The 14040-nt window shown below is 42.9% G+C and overlaps 1 protein-coding gene across 1 annotated transcript; it reads left to right on the plus strand.

Annotated features, from left to right (window-relative positions):
- Window positions 1–1635: 1635 nt before the first annotated feature.
- neff1 (neuronal intermediate filament family member 1) lies at window positions 1636–10336 on the plus strand. The gene is made up of 4 exons (XM_072432563.1): window positions 1636–2489; window positions 4563–4880; window positions 5604–5728; window positions 6733–10336. The coding sequence occupies exons 1-4, from the start codon at window positions 1758–1760 to the stop codon at window positions 7130–7132; spliced, it is 1575 nt and encodes a 524-aa protein (XP_072288664.1). The 5' UTR covers window positions 1636–1757; the 3' UTR covers window positions 7133–10336.
- Window positions 10337–14040: the final 3704 nt, after the last annotated feature.

Here is a 14040-nt window from a genome sequence, read left to right on the forward strand (position 1 = left end):
ATTTCTACAGTTACAAGTAGCAGAATAGAAGGCAACACAAACTGGTGTCTCTGTGACTTTGTAGTTGCTGAGTCACATTTTGCTGTCTTCTTTTATAGCTGCTGCAGACAAAATGGCCGAAAGAGTGAGGAGCAGAAATATATTCACACTGTGTAACACATGATCAACATTGTATTTACTTAGTCACACAGTTGGACTCTAAGCTGTAGAAAATGCTGTATTTTGTGCATGTATGATTAAAGAAAGGAATGTTTAATAAGGTACTGGCTATTTTCAAACTCTAAAGCATAAGTTAGACCTATACGTCTTTTTAAAACCCATACATATAAAACTATTCTTTATTAGTCTTACGATTCATATCCAAGTCCACAGTGGGTCAAAGCTTGTACGGTTAAATATCTAAAGCCTGTTGTAAACTTCTTTTGCTCTTTAGGCTAATGAGGAGCAAACTACACCTAAATATGACCATTTTGATGTGGTCTTATTTATTTATTTATGGTGTAGGTCTACTGGGGAATTTATTCGTGAGTTACGGAATAAAACGACCCTGAGGAGATTAATTGAAGATAATAGATCCAAGTCAGAACAATGTTCATTGCCATTGCCTGTATTTGGTTGTATAATGTATATATTTTACTCAGATCTAATCATTTTGTTGTTGTACAAATGTTCAAAAAAATTGATGCAGAGAAAATGTGGATCTAATGTTCTGCTTCGGAAACAGGTGATTTGTCGAGGCTTTAGCGCCCTCCGGTGGAGAGTAATGGTAGTTCTGTGTAAATACTGTGCCTAAAAGGGTGGGCCTGTATTAGTAGAATATACGGGGGGGAAAGGCTTGTTTTAATCAAATGTAATGCTCACATAATCAGTGGTTCAAATATCCAAGTAATGTATGTAAAGTATATACAAAATAAAAGAGGTGAACGTGTGAAAACCTGGGAATCTGGGCTTCATAAAACATGTAAATGACTCTTCAGACAGATAGTTACACCCATAAGGAGAGATTACAGACTGTCAAACTGTGGTTGGTAACTGCAGCACTTTGGTCGCACAAAGACAGTGATGATGCCACACTCTTAAATCCGCTGCAAACCGCGGAGGCTGCACCGGGACGGGCACAGCTCCAGACCCCCGCCTGTCCCGTCCTTCAGAGGCGCCCACGAGGATCAGGGCCGCGGCTCCAAACATGGGGAAAGTGAAGGGTCTAAACTGTAATGGTCTGTTCAGTTTGTGTTGTTTATGAACGACGTGAAAAAGCACCAGCCCTCAGCTGTGATTACTGCACCATCACGTTTATTCAGATCCTGCGGAGCCCGGAGCCCCAAACCGCAGCAGCACGTGCACAGTTTTATTGACCTCGTGCAGCTGCAGCAGTGACACGGGAGTTTACACACGCTCCAGACTTGTCCCGGTGAAGGATGCTGCGGTTTAACACTGATGTGGACAGTCCTTATTGCACCTAAACTAAGGCTTGTTGTGAGTCGTGAGGCGGGACAGAGTGGGGCTGGGTCCATTGGACACAGAGGTTCTGCATGAGGGGCTCGTCCCCCTCACGCGGGGGTGTGGTGCTGGGGGTGTTTGTGCCAAATCCGCAGGTCCCCCCCCCCCCCCCCTCCCTCTGAGTTGGTCCTGCGTCAGATGATGCGAGGCGCGTGCTGTATAAATGCACCTGTCCTGGCAGGGAGCACGCGCATCTGACTTTGTCTCCTCACTCTTCTCGTGTCCAGCTCCTCGCGCACTCTGCCCCGTTCAGGACCATGAGTTTCTCCAGTGACGTGTACAGCTCCAGCTCGTACCGGAAGATCTTCGGCGATGCTCCGCGCTCCGGACGCATGTCGATGGCCAGCCCGTCCCGTGCTCACTCCTCGGGACTCCGCAGCTCCCATCACCGGTACAGCTCTCCGTCCATGTCCTCCTCCTCCGGGGTCCGCAGGAGCGCTGCTCCCCGCATGAACCTGGCCATGCACGAGCCTCTGGAGCTGTGCGCCTCCACGGCGGTGACCAACGAGCTGAAAATCGTCCGCACCAACGAGAAGGAGCAGCTGCAGGGGCTCAACGACCGCTTCGTGACGTTCATCGAGAAGGTGCACAGCCTCGAGCAGCACAACCGCGTGCTCGAGGCGGAGGTGACGCTGCTGCGGCAGCGCCACAATGAGCCCTCGCGCCTGCACGAGCTCTACGAGCAGGAGATCCGTGATCTCCGGGCGCGTGTGGAGGAGCTGACGCACGAGAAGAGCCAGATGCACGTGGACTGCGTGCAGATGAATGATGCGCTGGAGCGCTCGCGAGAGAAGCTGGATGAGGAGAACCGGCTGCGCGAGGAGGCTGAGAACGTGCTCAAAGGCTACCGGAAGGACGTGGACGATGCCACGCTCTCGCGTCTGGAGCTGGAGAAGAAAGTGGAGGCTCTGCTGGATGAGATCTCCTTCCTCAGGAAAGTGCACGAGGAGGAGCTGCTAGAGATGCAGGCGTCACTGCAGGCCACGCAGGTACTGCACGCGCACAAACACGCACCTGTCACTCTCCTCTGCTATTTCAAAGTTATTCTAACTTATCTGATCAGTCCCAGGGGCAGACATGGGCTTTTTTAGCAGAGTAATAATGTTAACCAATAGAAACAAATGAACAAAGTAGCAGTTACATGACTCTGGCTCTGAGCTCCTGCTGCGCGCGGATAATGCCTGATAATGAATGGCACTGCAGCAGCGCCTCGTGCTCCTGCTCTGCGGCAGCGCGCGCCTCTCACTCCCACGCACGTCCCGCAGCCTCCAGCCTGAGTCTGCTCTCAACAACAGCTCATCTTATGCATCTTTAGTCAAATTAAGTTGTGAGACTCGCTCTGCGTCTGCCTGTTGCCGTGGTAACAATACGCAATGGATGAGCAACTTTGACGCAGCTAAAAATCCCTTGGTTTATTAATGTGGCAGAGAATATGGGGTGCGCATTAGGGGCGTGGTCTTTGCAGAGCTGTAACTTTATTTCACAGTGAGAAGATGGAGAGCTTTTTATTGATGCGCCATTGAAACGACCTCAAAGGTTTATTTTTTTAGATCTTTTAAACACAACATTCTCTGCTGTTGTGCTGCTGCTGAATACTTTTCTCATGTGTTTTTGAACAATCTGGAGGCGTCACATCATACGAGTGTGAAAAAGTTAGATAATCAATATCCAGGATTGTAGGGCAGGATTGAAGGTTGCACTTTTAGTTTCACACAAAAGCATGAAAATGAAGCCACATTTGAACCTTGAAAAAGAGGGGGCCCGGGGTGTAGCTCTTTAGGGTGTGGCTGTCCCGAGCCCACTGAACCTGCTTGTACCCCCAATTCTCCGTCATGACAGTTTCCTGGATGTGTAACCTTCTACACATAACATGATATGGCCCATTATTGACCCTTGTAACTCTTTATTTGATCTCATTTCCTTTCTGGCCGTCTCAAATAATTTAAGCCTAATTTAGTCTGGCATAAAGTCAATATCAAATGTTTTATATCTAATCATCGTCTCTTTTTACAAGGAAACAAACAAACAAAACTGCAACTCCGATGGACATCAAATCAATTGTGTGCGGTGAGAAGTGATTGCTGTACAAAGCAGCGGTTGCCGGGTAGATTCCTCCCGGGCGTCCTCTTGCTTGTCCGCCTTCGGGGATTAGAATTGCCTTGTAAGCGATTGACAGAGCGGCACCAGGAGGCCTGATTCAGCAGCTGCTTCTTCTTCATCATCATCAGGGCCGGACACGCCACACCTTATACATAAATGCAAACGGCAACGGCAACGGCACGGCGATCGAAGCGAGGGGGAGGGACGCGCACGCCGTGGGGAATAGATGGTTCCTCTCAGCCGTCAAGAGTGTCGCTTTACTCATGTTTATGGGCCGCAGTCCTCGCCGTGAGAAGTTGCAGATTCAGGTTATGGAGCCAGTAAGACGCAATGATCAATAAAGTCAAGTGGTCAGAGGGATTTTCAATGATATACGTTTTTAATGAGGTCTTTTCAAATCTACACCGTAATATAAATCTGAAATGGACAAGGCAGGTGAAGTGTATTGCTCAGTGATACAGTGTCACTACTATAACTTCAAAGGCCTCATAAGCAGCTGCTCATCACTGCACATGGACTAATGAGGGATCACATCGACTTTAGGTACAACATGATAACATGTGTTGGTTACAGATAATTACTCAAATGATCTGATGGTTTTGTACTCACATGGCCACACGAGCCAGGTACTTTCTTATTTCTTATAATTAATAAGTTCCCTATTAAACAACTAATACTTTACTATAAATAAAAACAACAATGGTCTAGAAGAGAATAAGTCACTTTGGTGGCAATACACGATTATACAAAATGTACCACGAATGATTATTTTTATTATTTTCCTTTTTTATCATGATTAGCAACATTATTGTTTATGGTTCCATTTCTTTTTATGCTTTTTTAAGTGATAAGAGACACAGAGAACATGCAAACTCCTCACAGAAGGCCTTTCCCAGTCCAGGACTTGAACCTGGAACCTTCCCCTCCTAAACTGCTCTCCTGCTCTCTGTTTCCCCCTGCAGGTGTCGGTGGAGATGGACATGGCCAAACCGGACCTGGCGGCTGCTCTGAAGGACATCCGCTCTCAGTACGAGAACCTCTCGGCCCGAAACCAGGCCCAGGCCGAGGACTGGTACCGCTCCAAGATCACCACGGTCTCAGAGGCGGCGGTCCGTAACCAGGACGCCATCAAACACTCTAAAGAGGAGCTGACCGAGTACCGCCGCCAGGTCCAGGCACGCACCCTGGAGATCGAGGCTCTGAGGAGCCACAATGAGGCGCTGGAGAGGCAGATCTCTGAGATGGAGGATCGCCACAACCAGGAGATCGGAGACCTGCAGGTGAGGGAAGGAGGCCATACGTGGAGACAGAATCAAGACACTATAGAGTTTAGTTCAATAACAGGTCTCACAGGGAGCAAGAAGATGTTAATCAAGATGTTAGAAGAAGATGTTAATCAAGCGTAATAACGGCATACAACTCACAGAGGAGCACATTTTGAATTTGGAGCAGAATCAGAATCAAAGTAACTCCGTCCCTAAATGAATGATACATTTGGTTAGTTCTAACTAAGTTCTTCCTGCAATTGGTCAGAGCAATAAGATAAAATAACCCAAAACATGCAGCAGGTGGTCCTGACCAACACTACCTCCAGGTCCCAGCGCTGAGGGGTCCCAGCGCTGAGGGGTCCCAGCACTGAGGGGTCCCAGCGCTGCACTGGGCGCTCACCGCTCCTGACACTTTGTACTGGTTGAAGGATGGGGGATGGGTCAGATGCAGAGAACAGATCTCCCTATGGGGACGAGAAAGACTGACCTCAACCTCAGATAAGAGAACCATGTTTTGTCCAACAATGAAACTCCAGTGTTGCTATGCAAGGTTGTAGAACAGCAGATCAAGATGAATAACCAATGAAAATAGACTTAAATCTAATTAGAATATTAGAAACTATGAAGTTTAATCAAGAAATAACTGTCTGGCCAAAGTTATGACGTGTGTTAAGCTCTAAACCCAGAGTTAAAGTTCTCTTCAGATTCCTTACCTGGTGTTACCGGTTTGTGCAGGACACAATCCAGCACCTGGAGTCGGCTCTGCGCACCACTAAAGGAGAGATGTCCCACCACCTGCGCGAGTACCAGGACCTGCTCAACGTCAAGATGGCTCTGGACATCGAGATCGCAGCCTACAGGTGACACGGAACACACAGCAAACATGGGACAAGAATACTACAGTTAAATACATTTATAGAACTCACCAAAGAAAATATAAACAAAAGAAAAGCAGTAAACCATTTAGTTGAGTTTAGTAGCTTATAATCTATGACTTTATGGCTCTGCTTGGGAGATATAGTTTCTCACAGGTTGTTGATTGGATAAATATAATGATTTTTAAGCATTAGATATTTTGTGAAATTTGCTTTTCCAGATGTATCTTGTTATATTATTTACTCTATAATATTTAAAAGGCATGGCCAGTACCTCCTTTATTCCTGATACATTTTCTGATTTGTGTTGACGTCTGGAATGATACAACATCAGATGCTTTGCTAAATGTTTGTGTTACAGTGATTAATTGACTAATTATGACTATAAAAAGTAATCAGTCATATTTTGATTATCTTAATCCTTATGTGGATGATACACACTCTAAACACACATGAAAATACCTTTTTATAACAAAGACAGCAGCATTAGTAAATCAAAATGTCAAACATTTTCACTTGAACATACATTTTATTACAATAATTATACACTGGAAGAAATACAATCTTAAATAAGTTCTGGTATTAAAAGTGTTTGAATTAAGTACAGTAATATTTGTCTGTGTTTGAGTATATTTTGTCTGTCTTAAAACACAATTTGCCAATAAAAAGTAGTTTTGTTTTTGTCTTATTTCAAGAGCAGGAGCTTTTTTCTCACATTTCAAGTGAGAAAATGCTTGTTGTTTCCTTATTTTTAGTAAAACAATACTATTTATGCTTGTTTCATTGGCAAAATATACTCTAATTCTGATACATAATACTTAATCTAAGCACTTTTTCACTTGTTTTCTCAGTGTGTTCTCTATCTTTAAGTCTTCAGTCACCACATTTCAACACTTATTTGGTAAAAAATAATGGTTTGACTGGTTGACTACTAAATCAACCGTTATCTGCTGTCGCACTAAATAAAACGTTTGCGTGTGTCGAAACAGGAAGCTGCTGGAGGGCGAGGAGTGCCGCCTCAGCTCGGTGGGCAGCTCGGCGGTGCAGGCGGGATACGCCGGCTTCTCCTACATGTCGCCCCGCAGCTACACCCTGGGCGCCTACAGGAGGTCCAAACCCGAGGAGGATGCCGACGAGGCGGAGGAAGACGAGGAGAAGGAGGAGGAAGAGGGAGACGATGAGGAGGGAGGAGACGAGGAGGGAGGAGACGATGAGGAGGGAGGAGACGATGAGGGAGGAGACGATGAGGAGGAAGAGGATGAGGAGAAGCAGCAGCAGGATAAGAAAGGAAAGAATAGGGATGACAAACAAGACAAGGAGAAGGACGAGAAGAAAAATGAGAAGGATAGTTCCAAGGATAGCGCCAGCTCCAAGACCAGCAAAAACTAAACTGACCACGTCACACATGTTCAGGCTGTGGTGGTCAGCGCATGTGAGCGGGACCAAAGAGTGGAGGGATTAGACATACAAAGAAACGCCACATTACGTAACAACACAATTCACATTTGGCTTCATGAATACACAACACCTTTTGAACACATATCTTGAGACTCACGCTGTGGCCTGAGTGCAACAAAGCTCAAGCTAGTAAAGGATTGCACTACTCCTCTATCATTTTCCCAAATCAATCATGTTTAAGGTGTTACATAATGTCGCTTTAAACATCCAGATTGGTGAATTTCAGCATTCATGGCATTTCAAAGACTAAAATGTAGGGCTGTAGTCGACTAAAAGGGGAAAAAGCTAGAAAGCTATTGAATATCTCCGTGTATCTGACCCAGACTGCACGGGAGACCACGCAAAAACGACTATTTATACAGAAACGTACTAGAAAACAGTGTATTTAAACGTTAAATGTATAGAAATTCAGATTAAATCCAAAATCTCACGGCATATCTTCTCATTGTTGTTGTCGTCCCGCGGAAATCCTTTTAATCTGAATCAAATAAAACTCGACAAAGGCGATTAATTGACTAAACGACCAAAGGATTTACAGCACTGCTAAAATGTGTGTCACCGTCATCAAAAACAGCAATACAAAGTTACTCAGCCAGAACACATTGCTTCAGTATCATTTAAATATTGACGAAAATCACGACTAACGCATTCAGCACTAACGCATTCGTGTTCATCGTAGCAGACACAGAATTACCCACGATCAGAGCCTTGAAACCATCAAAACGACTCGCTCTTTCGTCCCGTTCCGCTGTTGCCCAGGCGACCACAGCCCACAGCTTATCCCAACCAATCCACTGTCCCAAAGCTACACACTGACATGCATTTCCCGTCATTAAACACAGAAATATTGACGTTATAGAGGCAGTTATTGAAAGTTAAGACTAGATTTGTCTTTTGTTTTTGGTGGAAATTTAGAATCGGCAAGAGTTTGAATCCTTTCATACCTGCTACGTTTTAAATCCCGTTTTTTGATCTGGGTGAATATTCCAGTTGTTCTCTGAGGTTTTGATTTGTAAAGTGGGAGACATCAAGGACAAGTTGGATCAAAGTAAAACGTACAATTAAGACTGCGTAAAAATAACGACTGGTGCCATTTTGACTCCAGAGGACAACTGCAATACTATAATCCTGTTCAGAAATCTTCTTAACGTACAAGAAATGATTTTGTCACTGCTTTCCCCCACACAAACACACACACACACACAGACACTTACTTGCATTGAAATTGAGCCAAGCATGAACTGTACAATCAACCATTGAAAGCACCAATATTCAGCACAGACGAAGAAAAAGAAAGAAACGCACACTTAAACTCCTCAACAAAAGACACAGCCAACTCGAACGGTGCTATTTTGATTTTTACACACGAGACGGGTTTTGGGAGTAACAGGCACCAGCTCATTCCTGATATTTAGCTGAGGTCAAGTGGGGTTTTCGAAACGGCTTTCTCTCTCTCTCGCGAACGCTTCAGTCCCACCACGACACAAGAGTAATGTACGCTGCCATTTTGAGCACTTTTTAATTTGTCACTGTAGCGTCACGGCACGGCAATAATGTTGACGGATTCATGTATATATACTGACGGGGGAAATATACTGTAACGGGGAGGGCGGGGTTTTCATTGGCTGGAAACCGCGGGTGGTGCATCTCTGGGAATGATCAAATATAAAGAGTTTAAATAGAAATCGCTGCTGCTGAATATAGTATATGTTTTTGGAAAATGAATTATTATCCCTCCCCTTGATTGGTTCATTTGTCACCGTGACTTTCCCATGTACTTAAATTTAAACACTACAAGCTGCATTTCAGTACATTAGCATAAGCCACTAGCATCACGTTACATAAAAGGGTTTTTAGGCAAAAGGAAAACAACTTCTAATGTCAGTGACTGGGCGGAGAAGCGAAATATTGAGGAGAATTTACCCGTTTTATTTTGAGGATTATTACATTTAATCAAAGTGAAATATTTCAAGCATTTTATATTGTGAAGTCTTGCAGTTACAAAGATTAAATGCTCGAAACATTTGACTGAGGAAAATATGAAGTATGAAAATACCTATTTCACTTCTACTTCCTATTTGTTTGAATCATCGTTCTCAAACGTTTTACTGTAAAAACTCCGAGCAGTGCCGCCACAATGAGGTGTCAAACCAGGCAATTGCTAAGGGCCCCAAGTCGTCGAGGGCCCAAGAAGACATGAACGCCTTTAACAAACATCTTGGAAAAGAAACAGCAGTTATAAAAAGCCAATGTTTCCTCTTAAATATTAAATTACACTACAAAACAAGCATTTTAAAATAATTCATCTCTTTGACAAAGGCCCCCCAGACCCCTCTAGAGACGGCCCTGTTTCTGAATACCACCAGATTTAAACTAGGACTAAACTAGGACTATTCCAGGTCTAAATGAGCCCTAAACCAGGTCTATAACAGGACTACATCATTTCTACAGAAGCTCTAACCAAGATTTTACCCAAAAGAGGAAAGAAATATGAATAAACCCGACTCTAAATAAAGAAAAGAGATGAAACACTGATTTAAATGATTGTAAATCTTAATATATCGTAAAAGACGGCTACGGCCGGAGTCAGAATGTGCCGTTAAATTATAGCAGAGGATCTACGGCGGTGTTGTGCAAGGAGTCAAGGCTGCTCGTTTGGCCGGAGGTGAAGGAGAACGCGGCCCGTGAGTGTCGCAGCGTCTGGCGGTGACACTGACACGAGCCCATCATGTGTTTGTGTCAGGTTGGTCTAAATGCACCAAGTTCACGGCTAAATATAACAGATGGAGTCACAACTAAGGGCTAATCGCGCTCACCGCGTCGCAACACACACACACAACACTCCCCCTTTTAACGGTGACGAATGAACCGGTCGACGGGCGTTGAATGCATGGCCTGATTCTTGGATGGACTAGATTTTTGCTTGTGTGAATTATAAATCTTGCCTTAACCATTTGCTGCAGACAAAGACCACTACACAAAGTTTTCGTCCGTTGTTTTAATAATAAAAAAGGGGAGAGGTAGACGAGGAGCACTGACACTGAACCATTCCTGCTAAAACTACTGTGATCTGTTTGTGCTGCTCTATCACGCAGTCTGAGTCTCAAAGCCAAATAAAGACATTTATTAACCAAATACATGCCGTGGTGTCTTCATTTGCATGTTCAAGTTATGATAGAATGTAATGTAAGACTTTAAAATATTAAAAAGCCACTGGGGCAGATGCAAAAGTAGCCAATTTTCTTGTTTGATCTACTTTATTGTCGTTATTTAAATTACTTCACAGGACAGTAAATGGTGTGAAATGGGAGTGTCGAGCACTGAGAAGTATTCAGGAAATGTTTAAAGTCTGGGAATTGATCTCACAAGACCAAATAACTATGAGATTTTTAAATAATCTTCATTATCATTGTACTTTAAACACATGAATCTTGAATAGTGCTTTTCTTGAGGCTTGTGTATCCACTCTCCTGTGAGACCCGTGTGTGAATTGTATGAATGAAACAACACGTAAATGAACTGCTTAGTGATATATAACAGTGGTTCCCAACAAGAACCCTCTCACACTCTTGACTTATACTCACTAAAGAATCACAAGCACACAATATGTCAGTTTATTACATTGTCAATCATTACCATTATATTTTCTTGTTTTATTTATATACTAATATTATCCTTTAAAACGTTCTTATTTAAAGGCGCAATGGACGATTTTTCGGCGATTTGAGAACGCAGGCTGAAGTGCGCATGTGCACTTCCCCGTGCGGACTGATACAACACACACGTGCGTTTGTTTATTAGCGCAACGGATCACATCACATCTCTCGTCCCCGTAGAGTTCCGTCTCTTCAGAGTCAGCACGAACAGTCTTTCTCCGTCTTCATTTTGCCCCGTACACTGAGGGAACTATATTATGATAGATCAATGCGCTTAGACACGCGAAAATGTGGGACGAGCCGCACGCGGCTGCAGGTGAGCGGTAGGTGCGTTTTATGATTGATACTTAGCAGGGCTAATTGGCAGTCCACGCCACAAGGAAATAAGACTCAGATTTATGCCAAAAAAATTGTCCATTCAACCTTTAAGGATGTGAAAAGCACTGCAAAAAGCATTCTATAGTTTCTTTTTAAAGATAATTTCAAGTTCCCCCAGTAAGAGCTTGCGTACCCCTGGTGGGGAAACACTGACATATAATATAACACAAGCCAAATTTACATGCAGTCTAGTGCAGATATGGACAAAACCTGTTCTCTCTATGGAAACCATACACCATAAGCTGATAACCATGCCAACAATACAGTTTTTTAATCAGCATCAGCTTTTTAGCTCTTAATGGCTTTTATTTGAATGAATAATAATTATTCAGCATAATATCAGCTGCATGAGTGGGTTAATTCAATGGAAATCTCCCGGCGTAAGGCAAGCAGCAAATGATGCGTTAAATGGGCAGTAAAATACATGTAAATGAGGAAAAACTGTCAAAGTGTGTGTTTAGATCATATAATAAACACAATGTTTATGTTTCTCACATAATTTCAGACCTGATTTACAAGGCCTCCATATGTCAACATGCAGTACTTTAATAGGCTCCGCTGCAGCGGGCTGCACTCCATCTTACTGCGCATTTAAGTGAGCTGATGTATGAAGTAATATCCCAGCCTTGCCAGCGCAGCCTCGAGGGAAGAATAAAAAGACGTTTAATGCTTGTCTGTGCAAGCGCAGGACGTCCCAGAACAGTAAAGGGCACATGCATCATTTCAGCTGCTTCATGAGTGGCTTTGTGGTGGTGGGATTATGAAAGGGTTACAGTTACATCGAGAAAGAGATACCAAGGGTAAAGATGCAATACAGTGTGTCACAGCAAAAACACACATTTACAACATATGGATTTCTGAGCCTCATCTCTGCTGTCCGGATGAAACACTTGTAATGGTTGTATTGTTATTGACCATTTGAAGATTATGATCATGTTCAGTTATATGTGTTTTTAAAGTCCATCCACCTTTATCGTATTTGTCCTGATCATTTCAGTAAAATGCACTTACTGCCAGCAACAACAGTGTTTTCACCTGTTTTCTAGATAAATGTGACAATTAAAAAGAAAATCAAAAGACATGAAAGATTACACTTGCGACGTCCAAAATAAAAGGCAGATACTGCAAAAATATTAACGTATGGTATTTAAAAGCCCTAGTATTCCAATACAATAATAATAATATATTTTGAGGCTATTTTTTATGGTAATCATATTTATTATTCCTTTTCTTAATTTCTAGTAATTTATTTACAAAACCTATGCAAGCAGCTCAAATGTACTTTTATGGCGTTTCTTTTTTCACCTACCCCTGCCCACAACCCTGTACTTAGTTGCGATCATTTGAAAACTGAAGACTCCGAGTGATACATGTGGGTTCTAAAATGTCAAATTAAAATGTAAATTAAAATCTGCTGCTTGTTTCAGTGAAATGTCATTATCAGTTCTGCGGTTTTGAACAGGAAGTCAATGAAACTGTTTCTACCAAGCCGTTTTAGACCAATATTGCGGTTTAAAATGTAAAATTATGATCTACTTTTGTTATAGTTCAATACTAAATAAATAATGTTTGTTTAAGACATCTCAATATTACTACACCCATTGCAAAGAGATACAAACTATTCTGACCAACACATGTATTTCTGTTTGTTAAACTGTATGCAGCCTTTTGCGTTCAAAATGTAGTTGAATTCTGTAGTCGTCTTATCAAAATAGGACAGTGACCAGCCCAAGCCGCGCCCCTCTGCTGCAGTAGTAGTAGCAGTATATGCAGAACAGTGTGGGCCCCTTCGCTGCGGGCCTGTGTAATCGCTGGCGGCCGTAGTTATCGACTCATCTCTTTGCCCCGTGTCAGGCTGGTCCCAGGTGAGCGACGGTCCCCGCACAAGATGGATGAGGGGTGTCCAGTGCCGAGCCACCTACAGGAGCTTCATCACAGCCCGGGCCAGTTTTGTTTTTGCTGCCCCTGCCCCTCCTCTCTCTGTCGGTGTGTGTTTGGGGGGGCACGCAGCACAGTGGCAAAGACATTATCAGCACTAACACACAATCAATAACTCTGTCAGGGAGGCGGAGGAAACCGGCCCAAGACAAATGTCGGTTTGCTCCAAATGAGAAAGCGACTGTAGTTGGAGGAGGAAGGTGGAGGGTGACACGGCAAAACTAAATGCAGTGTGTGAATTGAGTGAGGAATTGGACTGACAAAATATTCAATGTTTATCCCAGTGTATTTGTGGGTTTCCCCGCTTCCTGCAAACTCTTGAGAACGTTTTCCCATTCAAAAAGATATAATGTCCTGTTTTAAGTAGTTTAATAACTAAGGCTAATAATGTTTTTTCATCACTCCCATGGATATGCAACATGGGCAGACTACAAATCCAGACTGTGCACTGTAATAATATATATATATATATATATATATATATATATATATATATATATATATATATATATATATACAGTATGACTAACAATCCTCATTCACAGGGTTTACATTGCTAAGATGAATAAAGAACTGATTTATGGTACAGTACAGTTAAAGTACCTGAAACTAAACCTGGACTAAATCAAGACTGTGGTGGAAAGAGTACTGACAATTTGTACTCAAGTAAAAGCTGCCAAATTTGTAGTAAAAGTAAAACGTACACATGAAAAATACTGCTCAGAGCCCTTGTTACTACTTTTTCAGTATTTTAAAAATACATTAAATGTTTAAACTGAATTAATTTGTATTAAATCACAATTCACAGACAGAGGAGTCGATGCAGTGTTCTGTGTGTTCGCTGTGGAAAGAGCAAATACAGCAGTA

This window comes from Eucyclogobius newberryi, unplaced genomic scaffold (assembly GCF_026437365.1).
Source record: "Eucyclogobius newberryi isolate DKJ021-1_F unplaced genomic scaffold, fEucNew1.0.hap1 SCAF_6, whole genome shotgun sequence".
NCBI lineage: Eukaryota > Metazoa > Chordata > Actinopteri > Gobiiformes > Gobiidae > Eucyclogobius > Eucyclogobius newberryi.